Source organism: Periophthalmus magnuspinnatus, chromosome 10, assembly GCF_009829125.3.
Source record: "Periophthalmus magnuspinnatus isolate fPerMag1 chromosome 10, fPerMag1.2.pri, whole genome shotgun sequence".
NCBI lineage: Eukaryota > Metazoa > Chordata > Actinopteri > Gobiiformes > Gobiidae > Periophthalmus > Periophthalmus magnuspinnatus.
Window position 1 is genome coordinate 33,536,317 of NC_047135.1, and position 19,991 is coordinate 33,556,307.

Here is a 19,991-nt window from a genome sequence, read left to right on the forward strand (position 1 = left end):
TGGTTCACTCAGTGCCTCTTTTCAAGTGGAGCTGATGCGTCAACCCGGTGATTCACCCGCGCACAGGGGTGAGGAGGAGGATAACGACACAGGGAAACACGGGCAGGGAAAACCGGGAGAGAGGGGAGATCCAGGGGAGGAGGTGGAGGAAGCTACAAAAACCTCCACCGTCATTCAACCAGTCACAGACCATGCGCGCGACTTGGCCGCCAATACAAGACCCGCAACTTTGTATTGAACAGTAGACTCAGCAGCACCTGATCACAGCAGACACTTTGTGGACTCAGAAATACCACTCAAGATAAAAATCTACCAGAATCTACAGAACTGTCGGTTAATTTTAGCTTTACAGTCTTGAGTGGATGAACTTCTGAGAGCGCACTGAGGGGAGATAACAGGATTTGGAAAAATGAAAAGGTTTTGCAGAGGTAAGTTCTCGCATTTATAATTTTTGATAGACCTTAATCATAATAATGACAATGACAGTCACACTTTCTTGAAATTTTTTACAGTAACTTTATTCGTGCGTTTTTGGTGTTGGCGCAGACAATTACGCAAACAATTGTGGCACAAATACAAGTAAACATTTTAGGCCATTTCATTATTATTACTAACTGTTTGCCATATTTATTCTATGGGTAGGAAAACTTTAAGGTGTAGTGGGGTGCTGCATTATTATTATTTTTTATTTTACATTTGAGCCATTCAAAATAAATAGGAGAAATATTTCAGTTACTAGATACTTTTTGGTTGATGGTAGATTTAATTTGTTAGTGTATTATTTTATAAAGTCCATTCAGTTAGTTTGTGGTGGTGTACCAAAGAGTGAAGAACACAGTATAGTTTAAGAAGTTTGTGGAGAAAGTGGGGTTTGAGCACAGTAAAAATGATAAGGGAGTAAGGGTCAGAGGCAGCTAAAGCCCCTGTCTCGTTAGCTGTCACTGATATGAGAAAGTACATGATTCATGTTAGTCAGGGTGTGAGAAGAGGACACACACACACACAGTGTCCTCAGAGACGACTGTGCGGCTGCTGCCCTATGTCCAACTGAGCAGCGGGAGCAAGACACAGTGGAGAAATACGCAGCAATTGTGATTAAACTGTAAACATGTGAACTAAAACATTTTCATAAGCTGTTGTACGAAAAGGCTTTACAAATGGAAGATATGAAGTGGTCAGCTGCCATAGAAGTCTCGTACTCTTTGTCATGTGCTAGAACAATAAAACAGTTTGATAATGTTATGTTAAATGAACACGTGTAATGTTATACAGTGCATGTGCTGAATCCTGTTTAATACGGTCAAATCTCTGTGGGTTTCTTTCAACTCAGATTTGCCTATACCGCAATCGTATGATATATTGAACTAGTAACACATTAAAATAACTACACTGTTGATAGCGATTCAGGCTAAGAAACTACTTAGAGGATTAGCTTTAGAAGTATCATTCTTAATAAACTATGTGTTCATGCTTTCTTAAGGCTAAATAAACTGCAGTTATTATAAAGGTGTACCTCTAAGCTCAAAATCAGCACTACAACGTCAATACAATCTGTTTCGTTTGGCAGTGAATGGTGAAAGGATTACCTGATTCTAAATTTTCTATTGTAAATAATGCTGTGTTATTTTTAATCAATTGTCGTGATCCCGGGTATGGACTCCTGCATGGGAACACAGAGAGGTTCGGACTATCTCTGAGTCTCTCGCAGACACACAGGCATGTTATTGCAGTGAGGCTTGAATTAGTGTCGGTGTGTTTCGCATAAAACCGTTAGTGTGTGTTGGACCCTGACGCACTGGGCGAAAACAAAAAGAAGGGAAGAGGAGAAAGAAAGAATCAACCTTCCCCATTTTTTTTATTTCCGCTGGGCCAGTTTAAATTTTTCACGGTGCGCAGTATATAGACACTGATAAAAAAGTAAATAAGAGAGAGAGCGGGAGAGGGGGAGAGGAGCTGGCGGTGGAGGGGTTAATGCAGTGCAGATTCCCGTTTGACAGAAGTTAGCAGCACCCAGAGGGAAACACACAGAAAGGGGGGAATGATATAAAATGAGTCGGTCACGCTTTGAACAGTTACACATGCTGTTTACATTTTTCCCAAATTAACATGGCCCCTTGCTTCAGAAAAGTCTCCCCCACCAACTCCCTCTGTCCACTAGCTCCTTATCCTCAGCTCCTTCTTGTCCCATCATTCATCTATCTCTACTCAGGAACTTGTTCTGGAGGGAGGACAGAAAGAGGACATAATTAGTGAATGCAATCAACGCATATTATGTATAAAAACATGGCTGTGCAATCCAAGTGAAAAGTTTATATACAGGCAGTTTGCAATATATTCTTTTACATACGGGACGATTACATTTAAACCGTTAACGTTGAGCCATCAGTACAAGATGATTACAAATGTGTTTCTGTTTCTGACTTGAAGTTTGAGCCTGACTTTAAAATGTTCTGTGCTTCTTAGAGCTGAAAATGTATGCAAATCGGATAAAATAAAACCGAAAAAATTATTCATCATTACTATGAGAATCAAGCAACGTATGACCAAAATTAAAGCAATAGGAAAATTCAGTCCTTTTTGGTTTTTCATAAGATACAACAGCCAAACTTTTGCTCCAGATGCACTGCCTGATGCAATCGACATTCACACAGGCCTAATTAGCTCACTGATTTGTAGTAAACACATTAGGTGATTTACATATCCTATTGTACTGACTATTCCCAGCAAACAAAATTCACTTTTTGTATAAAAATAAATGAAACTAATATAATCAAAGTTACAACAAGGGAAATACCAGGTGATGAATGAGCATTTAGCAAAAACAGGTGTGGGCCTGAGCAAAAGATATACTGTACTTCTGGAGGTTTTTTTTATATGAAAAGTAACAATCATTTTATTGACACTAATAAACATCAGATTTGGTCCATTGACCCAAGAAAGATAAAAGTACCTCATAAAAAGTTGCTCCAAGTGTAAATATGGTATAAATTATATTAAGTGCAGTCAGAACAAAGTGATGTAAGCAAGATATCTATAAACATACTGAAGCGATTTGATAAAATGTAAGCAAAAGTTTCAAAATAATATCTTGATGAACTTGACCTGACCGAACTAGTTAGGACCCCAGTTCAGACATGAAAAAGAGAGGTTTCTGACCAAGGATGTGAAGAAGTCTGGGTTTAAATGAAGAAAAGATGAAACCGGGTAAAGCGTGTTGCCAATTAGAGAGAGGAAGAGAGGAGGAAAGGTAATTAGGGAGTGAAAGGAAAAGGACTTAGGAATCAAAGTTTGATCTTTCCAGAGGATCTAAGGAGCGGGGGCAGCGCGATGAAGCGACAAGAAACTGAAACCAAACATGGTGATAAAACGCAGATATAAAGGGGAGGGAAACCATGGATTAAAAAAGTATGGGAACACGAGCTTGCTGGAAAGGTGAAGACAGCAGAGACGAGATGCTGAGTTTACACGTTTTACAAATGGGATAAAGATATGAAAATGAAAGATACGATATAAATATATGCTTTCTTGTTTTGGGGGTTTTAAGATGACATTTGGCAACTTGAGTGTGTGTCCAGCGCCAAAAAACATAGATCTGAAATCCAAACTCCAGAATAGGGATGGGACAAGAATATGTTTATCGCAATAAAACAGCAAGACAGTAATTATTTGTGGTACATTTTGTATAATTGAGAGAATGATCACGGTAACTGTGACGTCTAACAGGGTGAACTTCTAAAAACTACTTGTGCATTTTGTTCCTGATTGTAGTTGTTTAAACACAGATATTAAAGTTATAAATATTAAAATTATAAATGTTCATATAATTTTTAATCAGCAATTTGAATAACTTTCTGTATTATGACCATTTGCAATTATTTTGACCCCAATTTCAATTCCATCCCATGCCTACTCCAGAACCAGCTATTTCCTGATCTAAAAACTGTGTGTATTAGTGGCCCGCATGTCTTTATCAGTATATTGTGTAGATAAAGTAGGATTGTTTGTATTCTAATTAGCCCGTGCACGCTTGTGTGTATCGAGTTAGCACAGGAATGCACGTTTGATTGAGGACAAGCTGCAAATAAATCTGTGTTTAGCCGTACACAGACACAAAACGATGATGTTTTTCCGTTGAAGACCACTCACTTCTTTGGTATACGAGGCTATGGCAGGATAAAACTCGAGTTGTTCTACTAGGAAGCGTTTTACCAAATAATTATTGCTAAATACAACTTTGAATTTGGCTCTGATGAGTCTGATCTGTCAGCGAAGCCTCACAATCTGCCTTCAGGCTCCTTGTCTGTTTGCTGAAACTGACAGTAAACACGCAATGCAAATCAGATGGCAGGGAAACTCTATGTTTAATATATTGAGAAAAATGATACACAACAAAGACTGACAAAAATGTATGGAAACTTTGCTCAAACCAAATATTGAATGAAAACATTATTCAAAAAGATTGACATAGGGCAAAGAAAAAGTTTTGGTCCCTACGTACTCTTTCGATTGATTCTAGTTTGGATCTGCCTTCTTTTCCTCCACATTCCTACATTCATTCACGTTCCAGCCCTAAAAACTTCATTTTTTTGCGCAGTGCTGTTTCTTCCTATTTTCGCCTAAAAGTTGAACGAGGCATGTTAGAAGTGAAGCCAAAGGGGAAGCTCGCACACGCTCATCAGTATCATGGCTGTAATCAGATCGTTTTTATTGAGTCTGGACGGAAATAAAACAAACGTTATAAAGTGAATCAGGCGGGCTCTGGGATAAATTAAACTTGGGCTTTTTCAGATGCTTAGACTTTAAACCTGTCTTTAATATCACTCAACAGACCGCGCTAGCTGTTAGTCACCCATAAAGAGACATAATAACAGGTATGGGACAGGGCTGTTAATGATGTGCTGTCACTAAACTTTTCACGTGGTGCGTTTAAGGACTTCTGTGCAATGACAAAGCCTAAATGTATAGTAGATAGGTTTTTAGTGTCATGTCAGAGCCTGTATCAAATAGTAACATGAAGCTTTTTTGGACCAGATGAGTACATCGGTCTATTGAAGGGCAGCCTTGGCCGTGCGTTTTGATTTTCCTGGACAAGAATCGCATATGATATTCCCACAAAACCGAAATCTGTTTTAACTGTAGGTTTAAAAGTGCCAATTGGTGTTGAATGTTGTTACTGTTGGAAAAGACAAAATGGCCTTAACCTCAAGCAGTTGGTGTGAAAATAGCAGCCACAAAATTCTGTGAAATATTTGATCTTCTTCTGTTTTAATTTCTTCAGTTTTCCTATAGTAAAAACACAAGACTAAATCAAATATACGTCTGGGGTGGAACAAATCTGTATGTATATTTATAAACCCAATTCTAAGAAACTGATCATTTGAATCACAATAGACTTTAAACAACACGCACATTAATTGCTCCAATCCGATGTCTCAAATGAGTTGGGGCATTTGAAATTAAAGACATATTGTTCCAGGTCTACACACTGATCCACAGATTTGAATTATATGAGATTAATGCAACACAATTAGATTTTATTGCCCCCTCCAAGCCCACACGGTCATCTCAAAGGTGCACTCTGTCTGTCTTTTGTTGGAGGGCCCTCTACCTACTCGAATGTGTTTATATTGTATTGTGTATTCTAACTGTGAGCACTCTCGCCTTGTCATAGATCTGACCTGTAACTGGGCCTGGTGCCGTGTCCTTCACTTCTCCATGAGTTAAAGCAGACCTATTCTGCAAAAATCTACTTTCAAGATTTTAACCATGTTATAGTAGTTTCCCCTTCAAATTAACCCTCTCAAAGTTGTATTTTGAGTGATTTGTGCAAGTTTGAGTATTTTTTTTATCTTATATTCAAGACACCAAATCATTTTCACTGCCACTGATACACGCTCACTGTGAACGTTACTCCATTCTCCAGTATAATTTTCTTAATCTCTGATACGCGGAGGATTTAGCAGCGTCGTCTAGTGATCTTGGCACAATTTTATTTTAAATCTGCGAATCGCTAGTGTGATGTGCAGCTATTCATAGGAGGAGCCGACAACAACACGGCTCTTTGTTGTGATGATGTTTAAGGCGGAAATCAGCGGGTTGGTTTTTTTTATTAAGTTGTTTTAGATGAATATTGTGATTTAAAATGTGCAAATTATAACATAATGATCCACAGGTGTCATAGATTATAACTTTAGAGCACACACAAACACAATATGTCTTCTTTAGATAAAATAGTACATTCTGGACAAAGCAATAGCAACTCTATGGAGACAAGCAGGTGGCAGACTCTCAACCAGAAAAGTTCCATAGTGTACCTTTCACTTTTTTAAGATCTTCCACTATTCCCCTTCTTACTCGGAGTCAAGTTTGGGCTGATGTCAGAATACAAGCTCAAAAACACATGTAGGATCAGGTCACGGTCGGCTGGCTTAGGGAACCCCTGTGTCGCTGTAATGCAATCTGTCTTCAGAGAAAGTTCTGGATTCAACCCTGCCCTGCTGCCAGGTACAACCCCTACACCCCCCACCTATACCCCGCCCCGAACCCCCAGGGCCCGCTCTGAAGTCACTGCGCTTACTCAATATATTATTATATAACAAATTATCTGGATTCGGCTTATCTCATTCAGTTTAAGCTGCAGCCAAGGATGTTTTCAGACATGTCAGCGATCAGTCAAAACAAGAACTACGTCTGGCAATCATCTTCCCAAACCATGTGGCAAGAGACTAAAGGAAATACTTCAGGTTGATTTTTGGACAATTTTCATTTCTTCGTTCCAGGTTTTTTTTCTGATATTTGTACCTGTTTATGCATACTGAGATTCTTTGAGCTTCCAGGCTGTTTACACTGCTGATTAGGGGGTTGTTCTGATGCTAAAGGAGAAAGAACGCGTGGCTAGACAAGCTCCAAATGTCGCTCTAAAAGATCTAATGCCGGTGGTGACAGGTGATGAGGCGGGGGTTGTCCCGGACATGGAGAGCATACAAGGTGTGTGTGGGAGCCAGTGGGAGTGTCCAGGACCCAACCACAGTGTTTTAGATAATAGTCTAGTGAGGATGCTTTGATGTCGCCGATTAGCAAGGCGGAACAGGTACAAGGGCGCATTACGAGCTATTAACAGGGCTTTTTCAACATTTTGCTTCTGGGGGTTGTTTGTTCGGTTTTGTGTCCCTGTCAGTCAAGTTTGTCTAATCCTCTTTTAATTTCAAACTGTCAGATTCCCAAGCTATTATTCAATTTGTCGTATAAACCCGGGATAACTTTTCATAACGCTTTATTTTTTCTAACAATGCCTGGATACAAGAATAACAGAACCAGGCTATAGGTTTAAATCCACCCGTCTCCTTTTTTATTAAACAAGGGATTTGGAGACGTATTTTCACTATAGATTAGTCTTTCTCAAAATGGGGGTAAGAATGGGCTCCCGGTATGCAGGTCAGTTTTAAGGAGGTTTCGTATAAAGTTTAAATCCTCTTTTAAGTTCATTTTTATTGCATAAAAATAAAAAAAATAAACAAAAAAACAAACATTCACCTGATTTGGGATATTTATTTATACATGCTTCTGATATACTTTTAAATATACAGGTTTAAATTGCGAATAATCATAACAATAACAGATCTGTCAGCCTTTAGTTGATTCATTGGTTGATGATTTTAGTTTAAATTAGTGGGTTATTATTTTGATTTAGATTATATGGATTTATATGGAACAACTGCAAGAACGGGAAAGGCACTGAGTGAGTTAGCTTAAGATTTAGGAATGAATCATCCGTTTAATCTGCCTTTTACAAACTATAAATACAGTTTCCTAGTACTTCAATGTATAAATAGTGCGGTTGTAGTCTTGTCGGTGCAGTTTGGCTCTGATATGGTCAGGTTGTAGAGATACTCAGAACTTTAAGAGCTTTTGCCAGTTTCGCACCACTGCTCCTAGTAGCAACTTAATCAATCAGCAAGGCACGTCTTTAGTCTACCAAGAATTACTGTTGTTGACGGCAACCCTACTTTTTAAGGTGGAAACACACCCATACACCCTTTAAGTATACATTTTTATGCAATGAGGTGTTTATATCATATATAAGTTTCAACCCTGCCCTGTTTTGAACGGTCTACACTTGGAAACAGTTGAGTCATAGTACTAAGGTGCAGACTTGGTTTAAGTCATTAAACCAAGTGGGTGGTTTTTAGAAGATGCAGAAATAGCGGGGCGGCAGTTTGGGAGTAGGACAGCTAATCGGGGTTAATTGTCGGCTGATATTTTGACCCAGGGCATGAACATGGTAAGAGGAGTCGGAGTGGGATTTAACCTATGACAGAAACTGGAGAAGAAAAGGAAAAGTGCGGAGATTACTACAGGGCAGCTCCAAATTGGACTTAGGTGTGCACCAGGGAAACCCACGATATTGTGCAATACGTATTTCTCACCTGCTTAAGAAAGGCATGTTTGGTTCGTAATTACAAGCGTGAATCACGGGCTGCCAGCATGTGTCACTGTGTATGAGGGTGGACGGAAAGGAAAGCGATGACGCGGGGTGAAGAAAGTTGGAAAATGCAAGTTATCTTAAGGAGAAAAAACATGGACAACTTGAAAGGCCCTAATGTTGAAAACTGGCTTTCAGCTCCTATTTTCTCAGTTTGAAACCAGAGACACAGGGCTCTAAAACATCTCCACTGTGACAGACCTCTACCCAAATACAGACAAAAAACATCACCAACAAAACAACATGAACAAAAATGTGAATTTAATCCCCATATTCAATTATGGATCCAAACATTCTCACAGACACTCGGCCTGTAACATGAAACACCTACACAAACAAGGGCAAAAGTAAACAGCAGCGTCGGGTGTAAACATACAACTGATGCAAACACATTAATGTTTGTGATTGTAAAGAAAGCCACATGTCTCGCTTTTGGAGATCAGGAATGAACATGGGGGATTTTGCCTGACAGATCAGCAGTGGTGGAACGTAACAAAGTACAAGTAGTAAAGTACTGTACTTAAGTAGAATTTTTAGTAAAAAGTTAATTTCACAGTGGATACTTTTTACTTTTACATCACTACATTTGAGAGTAGTATCTGTACTTTCTACTCCACTACATTTTAGAACAAGACTAAAATGTAAAAATGACTTTTCATATGATTTGAGGGTTATTTTGACCATGTTTGTGGAAACATCTTGACTAAAGTTTTCAAACAAAAATAAACACACAAAAATCATATTGTTACTGTTGAGCAAAATATGTATTTTTAAAAAATCAATATCAGCACATTTACACTTTAACACTTGATTAGAATACATTTACGTTTTGCTCTTTAAGTACATTTTTAAATAGGTACTTTTATTTAAGTAGAATTTTTCACATGATACTTTTACTTTTACTGGAGTAACTTTTTACCTCTGTATCTGTACTTTTACTTAAGTAACAAAATCAAGTCCTTCATCCACCAATGCAGATCACTGCATTTGCCTGATTGTTGAAAATGAAGAAAATGAGCCATATGCATAACTATGTACAGTGTTCCATGACTGCATTTCAATTGAATAAGGAACATAAGCAGTTCATGCAATAAGGAAAGTGGCATTTTAACGGACTTTAAAAATATGAATTTTTGGTCAAATTATTTTATACATTCTGCATATGATTCTGATGAAATCTGAAATCTCTAGTCTGAAAAAAATTGTATTCATTATGCATAGTCTTTGGCTAATGAGCTTCACAGTAAAATTTGTAGTGCGTAGAACTGGTTGGCAATAGTTTCTCTTTGGAAATAAATGTTAAACAGCCTGACACAGCTAAAACTGCCTCACTAAAGAAACTAATCAAAAACATATAGACTTTCCCATTAAATTTGTATCATCTTCATTAAAACTTAAATCATCCATCTTAGAGCTGTATTTGACCCACTGTTATGATTTTAAATACCTTTAAACCTTTTTTAATTAGGTCTTGGACACTGGAGAAGTAAGCGTCATCAAAGAGAGTTTTAATGAGTGTTTTTATCATCTTTCCTGTCTACAGTTCATTACACGCAGATGGTCATTCTATTGGCCGTTGCTGTGGCCTCAGCCCTGGATGCCAGCGAAAGGAGCTCCATAGAAAGTACCTATGAGCTGACCAAGTACCTGGAGTATCAACTGAAGGAGATCAAAGACGTATATGTGAGTATTTAACATGAATACTACACCAAATACAACTCAATCACAACAGATTCCTGGTCTGAGATCGTCCATGCTAAAAGTTAATAGAGTAAATCAGCACCAGCCTGTTGTGTGTGTGTGTTCGCCATATGGACCAAAGATGGAGTCTTAAAAAAGATCCAATTCCTCACTAATTAACACGTTTTGGTTTGCGTTCGATTTATTTATACAAACATGAAAGTAATACTCCTAATTTTCTAATGAAGAACATAGGCGCTTCCTGGCAACTGCAACAACACAACGGAAAGCACTTTTCCATTTGATTTTAATGAATGAGAACAGTGTGTTGAATTAATGTTAGCCCTTAAGGTGTTTGGGGATGTATTTTAAAGCCTATAGGTGCAGGGCTTCATTAAAACATACTACTGTTGATAGTTAACTTTATGGCCCCAGACTGTTCTCGTAATATTTCAATTTAATAACTGCGTAGTGTGTATTTTTATAGCATGTTTTATAAATAAACCCTTGAGCACATCCATATTTCTGTCTCGTGAGTAAAAATAAAGATCAGAAAATAACCTAAAAAGTTTGGGTAAACATTGTAGAATAAACAGTGCCAATATTGGGTTAATTATCCCATCATCTAATATTTCGGGCTTGTCATAAGCTTTTTGATTGGGAATAAACTAAAGCAGTATGTTTTCTGAGAGACCTGAAATCAAATTACATGTGTTTATATTTAATTAAATTTGTATTTTTTCTTATAAATTATATAAATTACATTGCGATATCTGCCCACAACTGCAAATGCCAAAAACAATTGATCTTACCATGTGATAACTAATACTTACAAACTTTCTCCATTCCTGTAACAGTTTTGTCTATTTTCTTCCACAGCTCACATACCTGGGCCCACCATTTAATGAGAAAGACTTCTCCCCTCCACGACCCAACAGCACCGCCCTGTCCCTGCCCAGCGCTGCCACTCGCCTGGAGCTTTGGCACGGTCTGGAGAACCAGGCTCGACTGGCACTAAACCAGAAAGCTTACTCCATTCTTTTGGCAGCGGTCAGGGAGTTAGCTCGGTCTACCCTCTGCCCCTCCCTCAAAACATCACTGCTACATTTCTGCACAGGACTTGACGGACTGCTGGGATCTATATCTGCGCTGATGACAACGCTGGGGTACGCGCTTCCAGCCACGTCTGCCAACATGAGGGTGATGAGCAGCGACATGCAGAGGGGCAGAGACCGACCCGCTCCCCTCATGAGCACGGGCCTGTACCGTTCCAGGACCAGGGCGGAGTCAGGACAACGCGGAAGCACGAGGCGAACACGGACGAGGGTTGTGAGGGGCGACGAAGAGGATGCTTTGGAGTTGACGAACACAAACAGTGGAGCCGGGAGAGCCGAGATGCCTGGAGGGAGGAGCGCTGGGTCAAAGGAGCGAGGAAGACGACGGGGGAAAAGGGCGGAGGCTGAGAGATGGAGCTGGGATGTTGAGAAAGACATGCAAAACACAGGCGGCCCAAAGAGAAAGCTGTTGAGTCTGAATGAGGAGCAAGAATTCAGCATATCACCACCTGGCATTGAAATTCAAACTAATATTAACTCAAATAACAACAACGCATTCAGTTACAACCTCAATGCGCCATATGGAGACACACTCAGAAAGGAAGATGGAGTTTTTGCAGAGACAGGACTTTCGGTTCTGGTTACAAATGATGAAAAATCAAGTTCCTCTTCTTCCAGACATCACCGGTCTCCACGCTCGCTCCTCCCTTCAACAATTCCACCTCCTCTTTCAACTCTCTCCTTGCTATACCAGTTTGGAGAAGAGCACACCCTACTACCCCAGCCAGTCCCGCTGTCTTTACGAAAAGGGCTGTACTCACCTCCTCAGCGCTCATCTCCTCCTTCCTCATCTCTATCGGTGCGACCCACAATGAATGACTTTGCCCGGAAAGTAGAGGGTTTTTGGATACTTCGTGAACTGCAGAGCTGGTTGTGGCGATCAGCAAAAGACTTCAATCGCCTTAAAAAGAGACTCTGAGAAAGAGGAAGGAGAGAGTGTTATTTTATTTGCACAAAATCAAATAAGACTGGATAAACTGCAAGCACACAGAAATTACTGAGTCTTTTCCAACTGGAAGACAGGAATGAAGGATGTTTGATCTTAAAGCCCCACCGTGTAACTTTTTAGCCAAAAAACAGACTAAAATATAAACTTTTTTTTTTTCTTTTTTCATTTGGGACGTTTGTATTGCACTAGAAAGGTAGAAAAACATGTAGTTTGAGTGGATTTGCATCTCCACAAACCTGACTCTTACTTGGCCTGGGGGAGGGCCTATTCCACCTTGTTTCCATGGAAATGTTCTTCCTTTGGCAATAAAATTCCACAATATGACATAAGAACATATCAATCTCCTTGGACATCATTACATCGTTTTAACTATTTCTATGGAATCACTGCAGGTGATGTGGCACTTCCAGAAAGTTACACAGTGTTACTTTAAAAAGAGTGTACAAAGCCCACATATAAGACATTTATTTGATAAACCTCATTCAGCACATCCTTAGCTACGCTTCAAAGATCAACAGAAATACAGCTGTTGGTGACAGACACACAGGGGTCAAGTGAGTGACAGGCAGCCACACAGACAGAGCAGCCATTGATAAAAATCTGATTCAGTGACTTCTAAGTGTGAATCAGCAAACATTCACATTGTCCCAAAGCAAGATGGGAAAATCGTGATTGGGTGCAGGACAAAAGAAAAGGAAATAGCCCGAGGATGAGGAGCGATGAGGAGAGAGGAAACAGAGGAAGACCGGAGGAGGCGTGAGTCAAGCGGGTACAAGGAAAGATGCTGAGTAATCCAGTCTGCCCGCGTGGTTACAGTAACTCTACAACAGGGCTACACATGCTGTCCAGACAAAAGGTGGTCACTGTGGTATAAAACGCACCATTGTGGTAAACCAAACCTTCAAAAATATCATCATTTTGCAAATTTGCTGTTTTTATTGACACTCCCTCAGATATGATTTCACCAACTGCTTATTCCACATTTTCACCTCACCATTTTAAGTGTATTTTTATTTTATTTTACATGCTGCATTTTGTAGAAAATTACAGGAAGTTTTGAAGAAATTGTCATAACAACATTTCTATAACAGAGATAAAATTGTTATAAATGTGCTAAATAAATAAATGTTAAAACATTTCAAGAAAAATACTTTGAAATAACAATTAAACTGAACCAGCCCATGAATAAGATGGTATTTTTTGACTTAAAGATGCACTGTGTAACTTTTTTAGAAGAGGGTATGCAACTTGCTTGTCTCCATGGGGATGTTACAGTTAACAGAGGTAAATGGTCACATTTTTATATAGCAGTTTTCCACCTTCTAGGTACTCAAAGCGCTTTACATCAAGGAGCAACTCAGCCATTCACACACACATTCATACACCAGTGCGTGTGAATGGCTGAGTTGCTCCTTGATGTAGACACTTAACCCACCTCACTGCGGGTGAGGTGGGTTAAGTGTCTTGCCCAAGGACACAATGATAGTATTCAGCTGCAATGGTACCGCCAACCTGTGAGTCAGTGGATTTGACCGCATGTCATTGGTAAATAATGATATTTATGTCGAGAGCAGGATTCGAGCTGCCGACCTTCATATCAGTGGACAAACACTGTGTAATATTCAAAATGGCCTCTAAGACAAAGGTTACATAGTGCACTCTTTTATTTATTCTTTCTTGGAAATTGAATTTAATAATTACAACCTTATATTTAGAATTTTCTCTGTGGGAGCTGGTTCGTTTATTAAGAAGTTCTTTGTGTATTTGCGATGTGCCTTGAATTTTGTGGCTTATGTTGAATATATCTCTAAAGTATTTATTGAGAGAGCTGTTTATTTATTATTTTTACTGTGTGAAAATACTCAAAGAATAAATCTTAGCTTTTGTACACAATGTCTTGTTACTACTCATTTGGGAACACATTACGAGATGGAAAAATGAATGGGAAGTAAATTTTTGAATTTTATAGATGGGTTTAAGTCATTGGCACAGGGAGAAGGATTTGGGGTCTGGACTTTTTGGGGAAACAAAGACTGGCTCACATTCACGCATTAAAATAAAGCCAGGGAGGCGGAGTGCAAAAGCTTATTATTTGTCTGTCCTGGTGAAAATTTATGATGTCCCATTTTGCCTTTCATCTTTGTCTAACCCCTCTGATTGAGCCCTCCCTCTTTTTGTGCTTTCCTTTCGGGATCGCATTATCTCACGAAGCTCTTCTTCCAAAAAACATGGCTGGGTGCTGTGACACTGAGGGATTTACACGATCCAAACCATTCCCCAGCACAAAGACACCCTGATAATCCCAGGACAACCACCTCAGATCTCTTCTGTCTTGTGTTAATACACCAACCACATCATGTCTGCTTTGTGGTCACATTCTACCTCTTTTATAACATCTTTACCTATTCTATTCTTCCTTCTTTGTTTGTCTTTATTGCTTTGGACTGTTTTTTACCATGTGCTCTACTGCCCTGGGGCACATATTAAAGGATCAATGAGAATCTCCCTTTCCATCACCTCCGAGGTACACACCTGCACACAACCGCACAGCCTCCTCCTAACAAAAATAATCCCAAACGCACACATCCCGAAATTATACTGGTTTGGCAAGGGCACAACTTTAAAACATCAAACTATAGCAGTACAAATATCTATGGCAACACAAAACAGATCATGTCTATTGTGAACGTGATTTTGTTTTGTGTACTTTTGTATCTTTTGTTTTGTCTTATTTGCTAATGTCCTAATGCTTCAGGCAAATAAACTAAACTAATGGAGCAGGAGATAAGGATTAAAACATCAAACTTACTTACTGTAACTTTTCTGGTGAAGGGCCTGCCACCTCCATGGAGATTTTATTGTTTTCCCTGGAATGTTCCACAATATGGCAGTATACTTATCTATCATTGTGAACAAAAGCAAGTGAGGCTTGTAGGTCAAGATATTTTTGAGCATTAAAAACATCTGTATTTTAATAATTGCATGTTTGATAAGTTTAATATTGTACTGTGGAACAGAAAAGTTAGGTGCACCTTTAAAATGTACTAATCGAACAAATGGTGATTTAAATATAGTGAGATTCATTTGGACAGTTGTAATTCAACAAAATCATTTCTAGATCACATTTTGCTGTAGTCTATAGACTTGGGATGGACTCAGGCTTAAACTTTAACAGCCACATCAAGTCAGCAGCATCTGCAGCTTTTTACCATCTAAAAAACAGCAAGAGAGACTCATCCATGCATTTGCCTCCTGTAGGTTAGACTACTGTAGCGGCCTGCTCACTGTAAGACAGCTGCAGAACATTCAGAATGCTGCTGCTGGGATCCTAACCAGAACCAGGAAGTAAGAGCACATAAGTCCTGTGGTCAGGTCTCTGCACTGGCTCCTGTGGCTCAGAGAATAAACTTTAAAGCAGCTCTGCTCTTGTACAGGTCTCTCTATGGCCTAGCACCAAAGTACATCTTTGACATGTTAGTGCCATATGAACCATCTCACACTCTGAGGACTTCAGGGACCGACCTCCTGCTGGTGCCCAGAGTCAGGACTAAACCAGGACTGAACTAAGACTAAACATGCAGAATCGGCGTTTCAGTTTTCTGCAACTAAAACCTTTGCAGATGCAGTTTTCTGCATCTTCCTGAAGATGTGAGACAGGCCTCGACTTTGACAATGTTTAAACCCAGGTTCAAAACAGTTCAGTTTAGCTGTGCACATGACTGAAAGGGTTTTACTCTGCACTCTTTTATTTTAATGTAAATGTTATGATGATTATTTATGTTTTGATTTGTTTGTATTGTGATTTGAATGTTTTTCTTATTCTGTAAAGCGCCTTCAATTACCTTGTGTATGAAACTGCTATACAAATAAACTTGCATTGCCTTCCTTTGCCTTGAGGTAACATGGTCAGGTCTTGATTTAAAATAATCAAGTCATAATAACTGGCCATTGTGAGAGAAGAGATGTGTGGAAGCAGCACTTACCCCTAAACTAGAATGCACTACACTGAGAGACTGGGCCTTCAGGTGCTCCTACTGAATTTGTAGCAGAAGTAGTCACATAGGACTTCCTCAAGTAAGTGCTGTAATATCACTTTAAGGATTATATCAAAAGGGAAGAAATCTGGAAAAATAATTATACGTTTTTTCAATTATTTTGTTAATAAATATTTAGTGTAATTCCTTTAGTCACACAGGAAGTGACTTGTATGGAGCGAGAAGGACTCTGTCAGCGATTACACATCATTACTTTCACTAAACAGGGCTAAGGGTTAACTCAGATCACTTAAATACACACACTCAAGCATGAGACGCTGTGTTTTTTGCATTTAGAAAGCAGTCACCGAGAGGCCGCCAGTCGTCGACAAAGGCAGCTTTGTGTGCTGGCTGCATGGATGACGACGGGCGTAATGCGTGCCCCTGTGTGGGCTTGCAAACACAGCACGTGTGTGAATCATTATCTCGATTGTGCCGGAGCTTCATTGGAATAAGACTTGTCATGCATTTCTATCTACCAACAATCACTCAGCACAAATCTGTCTGCTTTGCTCTCCCTGCTTGTGTTGTGTCTGTCAGCAGAGAACAGACAAATTGCTGTAACTAATAAGATACAGGAGAGAGGGCCCCTGTTAGTCGCCCAGGACCCAACTCTAGAGACGTTTGATGAGAAAAAATAATGTGATTGACAAGCCATTGACATTATTGGCTTGTTAGGTGTATGAGGCAGCTGCTGAAAGAAGAACAGTTTGTCTCTGCTTTAAACCCTCTGCACATGTGCTGTCTGTCTGACGGGCAGTCTGTGATCTCAGCCCCAGATGAGTCTGTGCAACTGTCATGCTACAAAACTTTTATTTGCTCTTTGCTGCGTTTCTTCCTCTTCCAGACTAACCCTGTCTTTTTGTTGTCTTTTAAACGCAGGCCTTTTGGAGTAAATCCTCTTGACTTAAAGGTCAAGTGTGGGTAGCGATAAAGTTAAATGACTGCAGACCGTTTGCATGTAAACAAGAAATAAACGTTGAGTCATGCCACATAAGATATTCGATTCAAAATAATAGACCAGTTGTAATTAAAGGTCTTATATTATGCGAAATGGACTTTAACCCATGAACTTTAACCCATGCTATAATGTTGTTACCTCATCAAAGACGTATCTGGAGTTCTGTTTTGTTTCATTCACACATGTTTGAGTATTCCTGTATTCTTAGTCTGTCTACATCTCCAAAGCTCAAAATGCTCCATTCCACCTTGTGATGTCAACCTGCAGTTTTCAAGTTAACAGCTACCTTTTACCTTTAGTTCAGTAGAGAATCATCCAAATGATGTATGGAATTTAAAAACAGTGGAGCACTTCCTGCATAACCACATGACATCACAAAGTGGAACAGAGTGTTTTCTGTTAAAGAGAAGAACTCGGCTTAAATATGCAGGGTTAGTGGTTTAAACATGTGCGAATGAAACAAAACACAACTCCAAGTATGTTTGTCATGAGGAAACAATGTTAAAACTAACAATAATATGGGCCCTTTAAACAACTGTATACACACTGAAAACACACTGAAATACTCCTAAATGTTACTAATAGGACCCATCTCAAAGCAGCTATAATTCATACAGACACTGTGTTGTCAGGCCTCTCTTTTTCCGAGTCTAGCCCTCTCAATTTGTCTTGTCTACTCTTCAACATTAGTCCTCTGCCCCATTTGCCCTCCTTCTCCGCATCCATCCATCTTGTCCAACCACCCGGGTAGCCATTTTAAACCTCTTTGTGTCATTTTCTCTCTTCTTACCCTGCATGTCCCCTGTTTTCTTTCCGCTACAATCGAACCCTTTCACGCTTCCCTCCAATTCCCTGGGCCACCCCCGCGCTCCTCTTTTTCCATCTGTCTATCTCTGTCTCCCTCCCTTCTCCGTTCTGCTCACCTGCAGCACATAAAAATTCCTCTTTTCTTTCTCCAGAGGATTGTTCGGTCGCTCTGGGATTTACTGCATTCCTCCATGTGCTCCTCTTGTACTCTGTATCTGTCTGCCCCGTTTTAGCATCTTGGCAGTTCAACACAGCATTTGATTTAGGCCATCTTCCCCTCCTTTTGTCCTTTTAACACATTTGTATCCCTCCTTAACCCTTCTCTATTTTCTTTCCTCATCCCTCCCTGTCGTTTAAAAATAACAATCCCTAATCCCAAGTCAGTTTTTTTCCATGACCAAACCCTCATTACTGTTTTCCCTTTGCTGCTGCTATACTTGCCCCACCTGGCCTCTCCCTGCTGGGTTTCTGCCACAATATGGGATGTCCCGGCTCCGTTCACGTCGCTGCAAGGTGCAGGGTTGGGCCGCATCATCGGGGGGCGCTCCAACCCCCGAGGCCTGGGATGAGATTGATTTATGGGCTAATCAATGACTGGTCCGTGTGAGTAAAACCGCAGAGGAGTGTGAGCTCTTTCATGTCAGCTTTTCTCCAGGCTGTTGACTTTTGTCCCTGAAGAAAAACACCGTCAGCTGTCAACTCCTGTTGTTCAGCTTCTCAACAGGTTTTCTAAAGCAATTAGTGAAATAGAAACAAAATAGTGTTAGCTGATCTCATTTCAAGTCATTAGCTCGATCTTGTAGTTGTGTAATTCAACTTGTGAAATAAAGCCAAGCTTAGAAGAATGATTTCCTAAAAAAGTAAGTAAAGAAAAGCGTGTCAGATTGCATCATACCTGGAATAACACATCCCGATTGGACAGGATTTAATCTGTAAATGCAAATCTTTGAGTAGTAAATGGTACAGTGAATTAAATCTAAAACATATATTGTGTTAAACATCAAAATGATACACTTTGCAAAATGCTTCAAAATAAAAATCCTTTATATATATATATACATATATATACATACATACATATATATATATATATATACACATATATATACATACATATATATATATATATATATATATATATATATATATATATATATATATATATATATATATATATATATGTGTATATGTTTTATATTCTATAAAACATAGAAATATATATGAATGGGGGAAAAATAGCAGACAGTCTGTCAAGTATTTGTAGTATTTGGTGTCTGGAGTCCTAATGCATTGAACAGAAGTGAACAGTAGACTGTTTAGTTTTTATGTATTATATATTTGTCTCCCTGTTTCTTATTTTGTGTCTTGGTTGTGTGTTGTGAACAGTTTGGTGGACATAGAAAACAGGTGGTGTTGGCTACTTTAAAAAAGGAAAAGCAGAGCCAGATGACGGGCAGATGATAGAGGGATGTTTGACGGCATCTAATATATTGAATAAGTGACAGATATTGGCACGAGCACAAACAGATGAAAAACACAAGAGGGCTGTGTTACGCAGAACAGCAGGCAAGTGTATTCAAACGTAAGGTGATTCGCTGTACCTTTGTTCTCTGAGCCAAATCTTTCTAACACGGATCCAGCATCTAAGTATCTTCCAATATGCATTTACTGCTTATGACAGGCATGCTCCTGTGTTGCTTGTAAAATCACATATTTGATTAATAGGTGCACTGGAGTATAATTTTTTCTTTTATTTTCCCCGGGGCCTTGGGTGAGATTCAATGAGGCGTTTTACATGTTGCCGTGTCGCGCTCTACTCTACGTGTTTGACAAGTCATGGTTGGTTAAGAAACTTAAATAACTGTTTTGGAGCAGCTGTCCGGCCAAAACCTGGATGTCTTGCAGCGCTTGCTCCTTCACAGCAAACTCCGAATGGGAGAATGGTGTGAAACGTAAATAGAAA

General features: G+C 39.4%; 1 protein-coding gene across 1 annotated transcript; it reads left to right on the top strand.

The window, feature by feature from the left end:
• The first annotated feature begins 23 nt into the window (after positions 1-23).
• Positions 24-13,240, top strand: clcf1 (cardiotrophin-like cytokine factor 1). The gene is made up of 3 exons (XM_033973879.2): positions 24-428; positions 10,026-10,165; positions 11,042-13,240. The coding sequence occupies exons 1-3, from the start codon at positions 410-412 to the stop codon at positions 12,194-12,196; spliced, it is 1,314 nt and encodes a 437-aa protein (XP_033829770.1). The 5' UTR covers positions 24-409; the 3' UTR covers positions 12,197-13,240.
• The last annotated feature ends 6,751 nt before the right edge of the window (positions 13,241-19,991 follow it).